Raw genomic sequence first — 13682 nt, forward strand, 5'->3', positions numbered from 1 at the left:
ATTCTTTCTATGCAATGATTGCATGGCTGTGCCTGTAAGTATATAATAATAATAATATATTATTACTTATATAATTTTCTATAAGAGAATAATCCCAGTGAATGTGTGAAATTATATTCTTAGAAAATTTGGTTCAGTGACAGCAGCCCATTCGTGAAAACTTGAGTATTTATTTTAAAGTTTGCTCTTGATTGAAAACATCATTAGTGATATCCTGAAAATCACATTTAAATCCATATCCGTAGTCAGTGCTCCATTCTAAAAAGCTCGGAGGCTTGTTCCTTTCGGGTCAGTAAATTCTTCATGCCTGGTTGTTCCAGCGTGATAGCCTACCTTCATGTCCTTAATAGGTATTGGTAAAATTTCTGCGAGTAGGTACAACTATGTGGAATATTTTAAAGCATAATTTCTCGAAATCATGATTCTAAGAATGTGCAAGAAGATATAAAAGTAATAGGCCGGAAGATGGTTCCGAGCCATACACAAAACTTAGGCGAATCGCAGGTGGTTCATAGATTCCACATTGGGAATCCTTCCTGTTCGTCCGTAAGACGTGGCAAAGGTTTGAGGTCTGAATATTTAAAATGATTTAAAAGTGCTTAAGGGCGAGAAGAAAACTAGAGAAATTCCGACGAAATATCTAAATGAACGAGCACATAAAGGGGGACGGAAGGGGGCTTGTGTTGAGTGGATGACGTGGGAGGGGAGGAACTGGAAGGGATGGAGTGAGGGACACGCACCGGGAGTGAAGTAGGGAACGATAAAAACCGGGGATATAGGATGGGACGGAGAGAATGAGAGAGGAAGAAAATGAGAAACGGGACAACGCGGAGAAATAAAAAGAATTGAGGTGCGGCTTGAGGGCGTCTGGGGACGAGATTCTTCAACTGTGAGAATAGTGCCGTGGGGCTGGACCAATGGGAACGGGGAGAGGGAGGGAGGGGGTTTGGAGGGAGAGTCACCGAGTTCCACACCCCCCTCTCTTTTCCATCATCCTTCCCTGAGGGGTTTCATCCTCATCCTCCCACCCTCTCTCACCGATCCTCCACCCCCTCCTCGCTGTCCGAGCTCGCGGAAAGTATACAGGTGTTCTCTCCTCTCTTCATCCCAGACTCTCTGCCTCCTCTCCCTTCCTCCGAGCGGCATCTCCCCTCTCTACTCCCCGGTCTCCTGCGCCTCTCCTCCAGAACGCGGCGGCGGGCCGCCTCAAGAGCGTTCGGCGGGCATCCCGCGAAGAGGGCGCGGCGAGGGAGGGGGAGAGAGGCGAGGGAGTTTTCGTGCACGGCGGGGGACACCCGGGGAAGGGGATGGTGGGTCGGGGTCATCGCTTGCGTCTTCCGACCGCGATCTCTCTTTCCTCTTCCTCCTTGCGGGACACCTCCCTCGCAAAACTCCCCCTTCGTCCATCACCCCCCTTTCGGCATCCCGGCAACTCCCCTCCCTCCACCCGAGAGGGAATGGACCGATAGTCGTGAGACCTCACCAAATGTCAATGTCACCCGGGACCCCGTCCCGATCATCATCGGTCCCACTCTACTGCGAAATTTACAACCCCCGCCGCCGACTATCTCTCTCTCTCTCCATCCATTTCCCGTCCTGCCTCCTAGTTTTCCAGATTCAAGGAAAGGACTGTGAGGCGCGGGTTAAATGGGTTAATTCCGAGGTCGAGAGCGGGTGAAGAATTTCAGTAGTACTTTGATCTGTAAAATAGATGGGTTGAATTCCTCAGTGTATGACTCTCCGAGAAAATCACACTCAAGATTTCCGTCCGCCTTACTGTGATGAACAACTTCGGAATGGAGATTGGTGAATGAATGATGGGTATATCGCCTGTGATTTACCAAAGAGGCAAATAATTTCAATCTTCGTCAACCTATAAAAGTTATGGAATTGAAATTTTTTTCAGGACTCTCTTCTCTTATTTTTGACCGATTTCAGGACTTCAGTAAGGTCTCTTTCTTATCTCCGCTTCAGAAATAGGCGCTTGCCATCCATATTCTTAAACTAGTACCTATTGCAAGCCTTATCTACTTGATGGTTTCGTTCTAGCGTGACGGTTGGTTTTATTCGTCATATGAACATTTAGGAAACTTTCCTTATTTTACGAAAAATGAGGTTCTCTCATTTCTTAAATAATTGTTCAGTGCAATATCCCTCGTCTCCTAGATGTATGCAATATTGATTGTCCTGGAGGCTCGCGGAGATCTACGGGGCCGCGATTTCGTTTCCGGTGCTATTTTTACTCAGCCAAAATCAATGTTGAAAAGAATTTTTATTCCTCAGTTTACTGTTTCTCATTTATCATTGGCTTTGAGTAATTAGAAATGATCAACATGAAACGACTGATAACTCTGTATAATTTACAGCAGTATGTATGAACTAAAGCTATCTCTTTATGAATGCCACGTTAACTTCTAATTTTCATATATTTGGAAACACTCTTTTTTGGGTAATTATGGTAATTTAATTATATTTCTATGCATATAAATGGTGACCGGCCACCATCTTCTTTTGAGTAAGCCTACGGTGCCTCGTCAGGAATCAGTCGAGCAATATTTACTGCATTCAGTTTTTAAGGTGTACCAACGGTTGAAGCAATATTGCAAGAGAAAATCCAACTTCTTCCACGCCTGATTGAAGAAAGGAAACATTCGGAAAGATGAAGGGAGGGTAATATTATACGGACAACCTCTTCAGTGTAAACAGACGGTGCAGAAAGTCGTGTCCTATACCATCATTTAAGGCCTAAGATTTATCTGATCTATTCGTGAATCGAGGAGTTCCCAATCTAATTCCTCTAATTTTCCCATAAAGCTTACTCTCTTATTGTAGTAATTTTTAACAAATCCGGCAGATTTTCTCTAAGCCTTTCCAAATTCATGAATTAACGTATTATCTCATTGATCTGAAATTTTTGCCACAAATTTCATATGTGGCCTAGCTAAAGCGGTGTTACACCTCCCTCTTACTTGTTCATTGAATTAGCCTGGTGTGTATTCGCACCCTGCCACATAGCACCCTAAGCAGTGGCTTTCAGGGTATGTAAATATATAAATAAAATACATTTTCCCACAACACACCTGGTGAAACTTAGCAAGGCTGACTCTTATCTTTTTCTGATGCGTGTAGCCCATGAAAGGTTTGATCCCAGTGTAATAGCCAAGTATTTGAGTTGTTTCCGAGTTGTCCATTCGATCCTATCTATTTAATAATTTATTCCTCTTTTCTTTTATCCCAAAACTCCAATGTTTCAAATTTTCTGAAAGTTGATCCTTCCTCCCATTCCTTACAACACTCCTATATTAGGCCAGAATCGCTGGAGAGTAGCCGGTAATCTGCTGGTGTCCTTCTTTATCAGTAACTTACTGTACAGCTGCAAATAATCTACATTTGCTGTTAACGTGAGGACTTTGGTGAGGTCATTGATGTGTACATGTAGCATTGAACTACATGCTAGGAAATGATTCATATCAGGACCGATGTTTTTCAAAAGACTATCTATTTATTTATTTTTATTTATGCACCCTGCAAACCACCGCTAGGGTGTGTGACAAGGGATGAATACACACCAGACTAATTTTTACCTGAGCATGACCCTACCGCGGTCGGACAATGTTATCTTACTAGTATCATGGAGCCAATATAATGTTAACTACAGGCAATGCAATGTTAACTTCTATCATCATGGAGCCAAATTTTCTTCGTGGGGGTACAACGGCAGTATACCATTCGTAAGCCTACGGAGGATTAAGATGCCCAATACCAGTAGCCGTTGACTAGATACGTCATTGCTTGTTGTATTTTATTTCCATTAAATATTATCCCTATGGTAAATTTAGCACTTCTAAAATATTCAACAATACACTTACTACCTTGATCAAAAAGTTCCCGGAATAACCACCGTGTGGCGCTCCCATCGTTCCGATTTGAGTTCTGTTTTTTTGTTAAATTGGTACATCTGTTGTTGATATTCCCTTTAAATCTTAGTGTCATAACTTGACATTTGCAAAAGTTACGTAGCCAAGAGTACATCTATCTCTGTGTGTGTTGGCGATTTTTTACAATTGCAGAAATGGATTTAAATTTGCAACAACGAACTTGTATTAAATTTTGCGTAAAAAACGGATTTAGTGGCGCACGGACGTTGGAAATGTTGGAAAAGTGTTTCGGCAACGATTCTCTAAAAAAAACGGTCGTTTACCAGTGGCACGAGCGGTTCAGAAGTGGCCGTGAGTCAATCGAAGATGATGAACGCAGTGGCAGACCATCGACATCGAAAGTCGGTGAAAAAATTGATAAAGTAAAAGAAATGTTGGTCAATAACCGCAAATTAACCATCAGAGAAATAGCGGAGGACTTGAACATTGCCTATGGATCCGCCCAAGACATTGTGGTTAATGATTTGGGTTTCCGTCGTGTAGCAGCAAAGTTGGTGCCAAAAGACCTCAATTTCATGCAAAAAAGAGACCGTGTTGACGTCGCAAAAGACATGATTTGCGAGGCTGAATCCGATCCCACATTCATCAAAAGGATCATTACTGGAGACGAGACGTGGGTTTATGAGTACGACACGCAATCCAGACATCAGGCAAGTGAATGGCGTTCACCAAATGAGCCGAGACCAAAAAAACCACGTCGTTTTCAGTCAAAAAAGAAGGCAATGGTGACGGTTTTCATGGATTACAACGGTGTAGTGCATCATGAATTTTTGCCAGAAGGCCAGACAGTAAACAAAGAGTATTATTTGGGCGTTATGAGACGTTTGCGTGAAGCAATTCGCCGAAAGAGACCAGAAATGTGGGCAGAAAACTCGTGGATTTTGCACCATGATAACGCACCGTCGCACAGTGCTATCATTATTCGTAATTTTTTGACGAAAAATGCAACAAATACCATCCAACAGCCACCGAATTCACCTGATTTGGCTCCCTGTGACTTCTTTCTGTTCAATCGAGTTAAAAAACCATTACGGGGAACGCGTTTTAGCAGCCGAGAGGAAGTAATGGAAAAATCGCAGGAAGCACTGATGGACATACCGAAAACCGAATATAAAAAATGTTTCGAGGATTGGATCAAGCGCTGGCATAAGTGTGTTGCAGTCGATGGGGATTACTTTGAAGGGGACAATATAGATTTAGATGAATAAATTTGTATTTTTAAGTTTCTGAATAAATTCCGGGAAATTTTTGATCAAGGTAGTATATCTCACAAACTCTTATGCGGATGTGGTTGACCTTACAGAGGACTATTAGGCTCCATAGCTATCCAGATCCATCCATTCATAGCTCTTCGCGTTTATCCTTCCCTTACCCTCCTCCACCCGGGAGGTATGACATATGATATTCTACAGTGGCCAAATACGCTTTGTTTGTGAATGATATAGTATATATCGAAGACTTGGGAGCGGTTTTTATGGTTATAGTATGGATCCAAGGAATGTAGAATTATGCAGAATAGATAACATTTGCAATTTTTTTTGTTTTACCCCCAGTTACTCGGAAAAGAGCTAGGTCTTTATCGTTAGCACTTTTGATCGGAAGGCTTTGGAGACCGTATCTACATCTACTTAATACTCCGCAAGCCGCCGCAGGGGGGAATCGAGATTGTGCGGGGCCTAACGTACTGGATTCCCACCCAGAGGGCCCGGGTTCAAATCCCGGCGTTGTTAAATATTTTTCAGAGGTATCTCGATCCCAACTTGAGGTGCTTCGTGGAGGGCACTTTGAGTGAGTACGCCGTCCGTCGGATGGGATGTTAAACTGCGAACCCCTTGGCGCCTTTCGTAAAGAGTAGGCTAATGCCGACGATGGGTTTCTCTCCACCCTTTATCCTTTCTTCAAATGCCCAAATGCGCAAATGACCTCAGCTGTCGGTCGCCTCCCCTAAATACTACTACTACTTTAGCCGCAAGGGCGTGTGACGGCTCGTATGAACCCATGTACAAAAATATATACATTTTATAAGCATTTCATGCATATATGTGATGGTTCTCTCAATCATATCACTTGTTGTTTGATTTAAAGAAAGTTAAAATACTCGTATAATTAATAAAAATTACATAATTGCATGTGAATACTACGAATGTGTCTTTATTGATGTAATTGTCGGGTGGATGCCCTAAATGAATTACCATTACTTATATGCAATCCTGTTTACCCTCGAATGCAATACTTCTACATATACATAAAACCCTGCAAGCCTCCGCAAGGGCATGTGGTGGAGGGATTTTGGTCACCGCCCGTAAAAGTAGATAAAAACCTGATGCAAAACTAACAAATTCATGCCAATTTACTCCCACAGAGACATTGTAACTTAAACGCATGCAAATACATATACTAATAACTAACATAGACATATACCAACCTTATATCTACACAGCGTTTGATCTTTGCTGACTTGTAAATCGACTGTCTTTTCTATTTCCATAAAGACCCTGATTTCTTACTATTATGATTCCTTATTGTCCGGGGAAAGAACAAATATATGTATCCATCTGTACTGGAGTCCCTTATCCTATCATTGGGATCTGATCTACCTAAGTAGTGTGGGGTCATAATAATTCCTTTAGTGTCATTCTTAAACTCGTTCGTTCTGAACCTTTTCTAAAAGTGTCTCGCATGTTCTCTTCACACCCCAAGTGTCTCTCAGCATAATTCCTCTGCATGGCCTGTCACACTCATCTGCTTACCGTGACAATTTTTGATGACGCCGGTGAATTTTCTATAAACTTTACCCAATTCTTTTAGCCACACTTTCTCCCAAGGGTCCCAAATACTTGCGGCTTATTCCTAATGTGGCGTAACAAGAGCGAAATAACACCTCTGCTCAACTTTCGCATCATTTCCTCACCATACATTTTATGTAGCCAAGTTTCTTTGAAGAGGATCCGCATATCGTCCAGATATGTGCTCCCCATGAAAGGCATGGGGTTAAACCTACCCAAAAATATTTAACATGATTGGCCGTAGTTAGTACTGAACCATCTATTTCATAATTTAAGTCCTGCTCGTCCCTTCCTTTGCTCCAAAATTTCAAAACTGCTCATTTGCTTATTTCAAGTACCAATCCCCATTGCTTACACCAATTCGATATTGTGCCAAGTCTCAAGAGAGTAGCTCGCAATCTGATGGGCCCCATTTTCCCCTCTATGACTCCGTGTCGTCTTCAAATAGTCTGAGGTTGCCACTAACGTATGGGTTGAGGCCATTAATGTATATTAAGACGAGAAGCGGCCCTATTATACTTCCCTGGGGGACCCCGAAGTTACATCTCTATCCGTAGAGCACAATGACCTTCAATGACTACTATTTGTTAATGAAACGACAACATGTCTCTCATACAATAGCGCTTAAATTAGTTCGTGTAACAATTTATTGTGCCAGACTTTGTCGAAGGCTTTCTTGGAAAAAAAACCTTCATTATAACTGCTAAAAGTGGCCCCCGGGTTGATTTTGATAAACTTACGTAGGAAACATTTAGCTAGTAGATACCCATTCTTTATCCTTCGTAAGAATTTGTGTGGGCAATTAGGGGTTTGCACCTAATTAAGGGTACCTCAAGGTTGTACTCAAGATTACTAATTGGCGCGATAAGAATAGATAGCTTTGGCAAGAATGCTTCTCCTCGTCTCTTAAGGGAGAGTGCCACTCAGGTTGGGTGTTTAAAATGGTCATTTTAGGATGAGGCACCCACAAAGGACCTCTCGTAGGAGCGTTCTACGTCTTACTCTAGAAGCCTCCCCTAGGACGTGCCAGAGAGTGCTATGTTGCCAACAATTTGTCAGTGGAATAATTGGTGATTATTGGCGTTCCGCTAATGCTAGGGTGTTAACGCACTGATGATAATGCCTAATATTTAGATTTGAGAAAAATAACCGTAGGTTGTCACACCTGCGTTTTATGTCCAAGTTGAAGTTTGGCTGAGTTAAAGGTTGTAAGTTTATGAAATGAATTAGTCAAGTCAATTCTGAGCTAAGTTTTATCCTTCCTTTAATGCAGAATTATCCTTATTTTAATTCAGAATTTAATTTCAAAGTCATGGAAAAAAATAATCGAAAAACAAAATGCCTTTGATTGAAATGAAAAGAAAAAAACCATTTCCAGAAGCAAGTCTCAAATTTGGAAAGAATTATATCTTTCTAGAGGAAAATAAAAATTGTTACAAGATTCCTAAAATAAATCATACGAGAATGCCAGTTACTTCTAAACGATTATGTTTTTATTATAAAACAGCATGTAACTATCTGATATTACTTTCACAGAAAATTAAATTGGCCAGTCGAGAGTCAGGTTAATTTTTAGCTTACATAAATAAGTGATAAATGGATCGCTTCCGTAAAGGTTGCGGTTTTTCAGATAACCATGATTTATTCTAATCACAAAATGAAAATATTTAACTCCTACTCTAATCAATTACTCTCTAGAGTGGGTGATCAATTTAGGGTACCAAATGCTCTTGATCAGCGATGTTAAATGAAATTAAAAAAATGTTCAATCATTTCTCTTTGATAAATGTCGACTATCGGCAACAGTTAATATGTAATCATTGAAAATATGCTTGAGGGTTTAGGTTACAAACTACGCTCGGGGAGGCTATAAATAAAGTTAGGCTCGACCAACCGAAAGATCTTATATTACGGTTTTAAGTACCTTATTTGGTACTTAGTACATGCAGCGTGCTACTTATGAAGTGGAATGTCTTTCGTTGACATTTCAATTTTAAATCCCTGAATTTTGATCATAATGCTTGAAAATTATCAAATTTCGGGGAGGTTTGAGTGGTCTTTCGCCCTAAAGACCTCGGTTTGTTTAAATAGAACCAGGAACATGCATAAGATGAAAACATATCAATTTATTTTCGAATAAAATTTATTTAGTTATTATTGTGTCAAAAACGAATTTTATATACTATATATACAAACATGTACAATTATTTCATATTCACAAATTAAGAGTTTTTAAAATCTGAAGTTTTACTTACAAACGGAGAAAATTGCTATTGTACATATGCACATTATAATAAATAGTACTCCTTTGCCAGGTACAGGTATTTTCTGCTTTAAATTGGCATGTGTTTTACAAACACGAGTATTTTTAAGGCACGCTTTTTCTCTAAACGAGAGACAAGTCATTCAATAAGTCAGGCACTCACGGCAACTCCATGTTTTAAACTTTCAAAAGGTAGACCTGAAATGGAGTTAATGACTTCAAACTTGGTGAAATCACGTTCCAGAAAGATCCTTCTTGAAACGTAAGGAAAAAGCGTGGAATATAAAGATATTAATCCGTTAATACCATTGCAGCCATTTATCCTTTCACTTTTAAAAAGGTCCAGGAACGCGGTCGAATGGGTAAACACTTAACGGAATTTTTTTATTTTTACGAAGTTCGCGGCTTACGCTCCATGACTTTCAGGGGTTTTAGATATCACTGTCACGGTTACTCCACCAAATAATAACAAGGCACAGTCGTCGTTTCACCGAACGTCCAGCAGCACCGAGCATGAGCCAATCTTTTTATGCTAAAAAGATCACTTTATGTTCTGACTACCATTAATATAAAACTGGATATGGAATTTCATTTTGTTGAATGTTGAAATACATTTGGCTTCGACACTATCAAGGATTCCCCCACGAAAAATAAGGGCTCTCCTCGGAGCGTAGGACACATTATAAGGGAAAGGAGCAGGCACGAAAGAGTGACCACAAAATGAGCCGTTGTTCCCGACCCCAGCCACTGTCCCTTACCGACACCCGCAACCGAGCACCGCCATATCCTGATAGTTCTTGAGCACCACCTTGTTGTCCTCGTCGAGGTAGAGCATGGATATAGACGTAAGAGCGGTAGGCACACAGCACGCTTTGGGGACAGCACTGGGGTTCACCGAGTTGACCAGAGTCTGGACGATAGCGTGATTCGTGGAGTTGAGGTGGTCCGCCAGGGGGAAGGGACAATCACCGTGGCAGTAATAGGCGTCGTAACCCGGCGGGGCCACTATCCAGTCGTTCCATCCCACGTCCGCGAAGTCAACGTAGAGCTGGTGCCTGCGGCAATTCTCTCTTCCATCTTTTCGCTTGTGCTTCCGTGACTGGTGTTGCGCCGCCCTCCTCGTCCTCTCCGACCGGCCCTTGCCGTCGTCTGTGTACGTGAGGAGCAGGGGCTGCTCCCTCGCCCAAGGTGACGTCGCATCATCCTCCGGCTCCGCGCTCCTCCTCAGTCGGACATGGGGTGCTGGGGACTGGACGGAAGACGACACACCGTTGCCATAGGGCACCACTTCGACGAGTACGCCGTGGTTGGCCTTGGAGCTTATTCGCCACCTCTCCACCGCCGGCAGTACGTCCAGGATGATGTCCTCGGTCTCGGACGTGTCCACCACCTTGCTGTCGACGAGGCGGAGGATAGGCTCTCTCGGCGAGCCGTCCCTGGTTCTCCTGAGTCCTGGCTGGACTATGTCGTGCACCAATACGTGCAGCAGCCTGCGCCTTCTTCTCCTCCTTGTCGTCTTGGGCGAGGAGGACGGATTGGGCGGCGACGACGTAGAGGAGGGCGTTTCTTGGGACGACGGAGAGGGGGGGTTGGTGGTGTTGGTGGAATTGACGGCCAACGATGGCCCGCTGTTGGGGTCCCTCCTGGAGCGTATCCTCGAGAGCCGGAGGTCGGCGGCCTTGAGTTGCTCCGAAGCTGGGATACTGCTAATGTCGAAGTGCAGCCGAAAGCGCTCATTGCTGCGGAAGGTATCGTCTACCTGGCTCTCTGCAAAGGAAAAAGGAGAATAATTAGCACAATGGACAATCACCTTAGGAAGTGCATGATAGTATACTAGGAGTCATAAGTGGTAACAGACGGTACGAATGAATCGCTGAATATCAATAATGGCCCTTGACACCTTCAATATCGTAAATTTTCTCATCTTAAAGTTTGAGCCATAGTCACTAATAATAGTGATACTTTCGTTACGTACCACAAATGACGACAGTGATCATTCTTGAACGTAGACACAGGAAAATAAATTCTTTAAGTAAATGAAGATCTGATGCTGATGAATGCGGTGCTCAGGGTTGAAATAAATTAAATTTGAAAAAATACCAGATATTTTTCATATCCCTTTGGTATTAATTGACGAAATGCCGTAAACGTGTACCGAAAACCCTTGGTTCAAAAATTCCAAACCATTTCCTTCTGTTTAGCGAATTTTTATTCGTGACTATATTAATGTAAAATGTTAACGTAGGAATTTATAAACGTTTAGCAAACATACATTAATGTTATCGCTTGAAGTTAATTTTTTCCGTGAAAGTTTGGGCACCAAATTTATACCAGGACTTTTTCGGAAGGTTCCCGGTTCAGAATTGATCCTCTATGTATCCCAATACAAAACTTGATTTGCGTTATTTTTCTATTTTTTAGAAAACTACGAAAACTGCATGCAAACCTAAAACTGCGCAGGGGAAGGAACTGCCTCCTTACCCAGCAAGTATAAAAGCCACACGATATTGCTTCGTTCACCAGCTTTCGCAGTACAGAAAAATTAATTTGAAAAACGTAACTTAAAACTTTAAGAGGATTTTGATATTAAATAGCGACTACCTACAAAACATTTTAGGATCTGTAGCTTAAAAGCAGATTATTAATCACTCTTTGTAAAGTATTAGTATTTTTGGGATACGTGAATTTGTTTTCCAAAGTGATAGGTGAATAAATATATGCATTTGCCAGAAATAAAATTGAAACGCACTCGCACTGATTCTCCACTACTATACTACTTCTTCAATATCTCTAGCAGAAGCTTCCCCTCTGCTAGAGATATTGAAGAACGCTTCTTTGTAGATCGGTTGCTCCCTTCATTGTCCCGTAGATGATTTATTATATTTTGTTTAGTGGGTTGGTTGGTACACCATGCACTGTAAATAAGCTGCCAATACTTTACGTTCTATTAGTCCTTCAAAATCCTTGAAAGTTATTCCTTTTTCTTGGAGCTGTATTCATTCTAAATGTGTTTTCTCCATTTTCCTAACCCATTAAACACCCTTCCTCTACCTCATCCCTTTCCGCTTGATATTTGCACCCCCTGCCACACAAATGTATGGTGCATCGCGGGGTATTTATACAGATATTACCTTCCGCCACTGCTCAAGAGTCAACTTATCAACTCTTGCGTTTTATTTACTTCTTTTTCGTAAAGCAATAAACTTTTTTACTGGGTGAAATTAAAACTAATTTTGAGCTAAATTTTCCATCAACATATCTGTAAATTTGCAAATTTATTCGCGGTTTTAGGTGAATTTTTTTCCTTTCCTCTCTTTTATCCCATACACATCGCCTGGTGCGTGCACCTTCTTTAACCCTTCTTTTTGGTGGATATCGGCGTATTTATGTAGATGCATAAATTACTATATATCGGGATTATACATTTCTACATACTGTAATGCATATGCGAAATAATAACTATACGTCTGTCAGTTATTTCTGATCGTAAGTCATTTCACTGGAGTGTTACGCAGGATACATTTCATATTGGTCATCAAATTTCTGATAAATTCCAATACCCTTCCACCAGGGATCAATACCACCAGTACAGCGAATGAAAGGGAACATGACGGAGAGTCCATTATATTTATACCCATAGCAAGGGTATGGAAGACGTTAATAAAATAATTAAAATTCTCTGAGTCCAAAAGTAATCAGAAATGTGAAATCATAGGAGCCATCCAGGGTCCTGGAAAGCTATATTTCTTTAACTGTCAAAGTTAATGATTGACTCATAATCCTCAGCAGTTCAATATTTCATCTACCATCTAAATTATTCCCCGCAAGCTTCCAGAAAGGCGTGTGGCGGGGGTTTGTTAGGTCACTCACCATTTATGCAAAATCATTACATATCTACACATATTGCTCCGGTAACATATTCGGACAAAGTAGGTCACCGCGACAGAAACGACTTACTTCCAAAAATATTCAGTAACAGGACAATGCTCAAATTCTAATTTGAAATTCTCGCAGCCTCATGTACGGATTCGTAAACAACAATATTCTCCAAGTTAAAATGCCCATTAGTTCTTTTTCCCCTTATATGTTTCTATTTCAAAACTCACTTCTACTTGTGGAACAAATGTAAAGCTTGGCGTATGTTAGAAAGCTCCCAACATCCGTTTTCCTTCATGTGATAACGCCCTCAAATCAGTAAGCCAGGCACTGACTCCATTACAGCGCAGTTCATGTTTACACTGAGATATCAAATGTCCCTACTCATTTCTTATATTTTTTAAATATTTATTTGTACTCATGTTACTGGTATTTTTAATCTGTACTCGAAACAGTTACTGGAATAGCTGCACACGGATTTATATTAGACAATCACTTAAGATGGTAATTGATGGTTTTCAACCGTTTAAGTTAGGTTTTGGATAGACATAACCTCTAGAGTGATACAACGGTCTTTTAAGATATTTCTAACAAATTAGAATTATTTAGTTTTTAACATAAGGGGCAATAACATCGAAGAAATACTTCCAATTCCTTGACGAGAGTGAAAAACCAAAAAGCATACTTGCTGAGTACCACGAACTATGCAGTCCATGACAATTATCTTACAAATATTGAGGAGAAACTTGGCTAAATCATGGATGACATTTAAGGGTCATTGCTTTCCGAAATATACGTCGACATCCCATAATAATCTCA

General features: G+C 41.1%; 1 protein-coding gene across 2 annotated transcripts in view; it reads right to left on the reverse strand.

Annotated features, from left to right (window-relative positions):
• Positions 1–8892: 8892 nt before the first annotated feature.
• The window catches only part of LOC139700075 (protein decapentaplegic-like), a 95063-nt gene continuing 90273 nt past the window's right edge, over positions 8893–13682 (reverse strand). For both annotated transcript variants that reach the window (XM_071598567.1, XM_071598566.1), the window contains exon 3: positions 8893–10754. In XM_071598567.1, coding sequence (XP_071454668.1) covers positions 9742–10754 — 1013 coding nt within the window. In that variant the 3' untranslated portion in view covers positions 8893–9741. The remainder of the gene's footprint in view (positions 10755–13682) is intronic.

This window comes from Hetaerina americana, unplaced genomic scaffold (assembly GCF_022747635.1).
Source record: "Hetaerina americana unplaced genomic scaffold, ioHetAmer1.1.p SCAF_10, whole genome shotgun sequence".
NCBI lineage: Eukaryota > Metazoa > Arthropoda > Insecta > Odonata > Calopterygidae > Hetaerina > Hetaerina americana.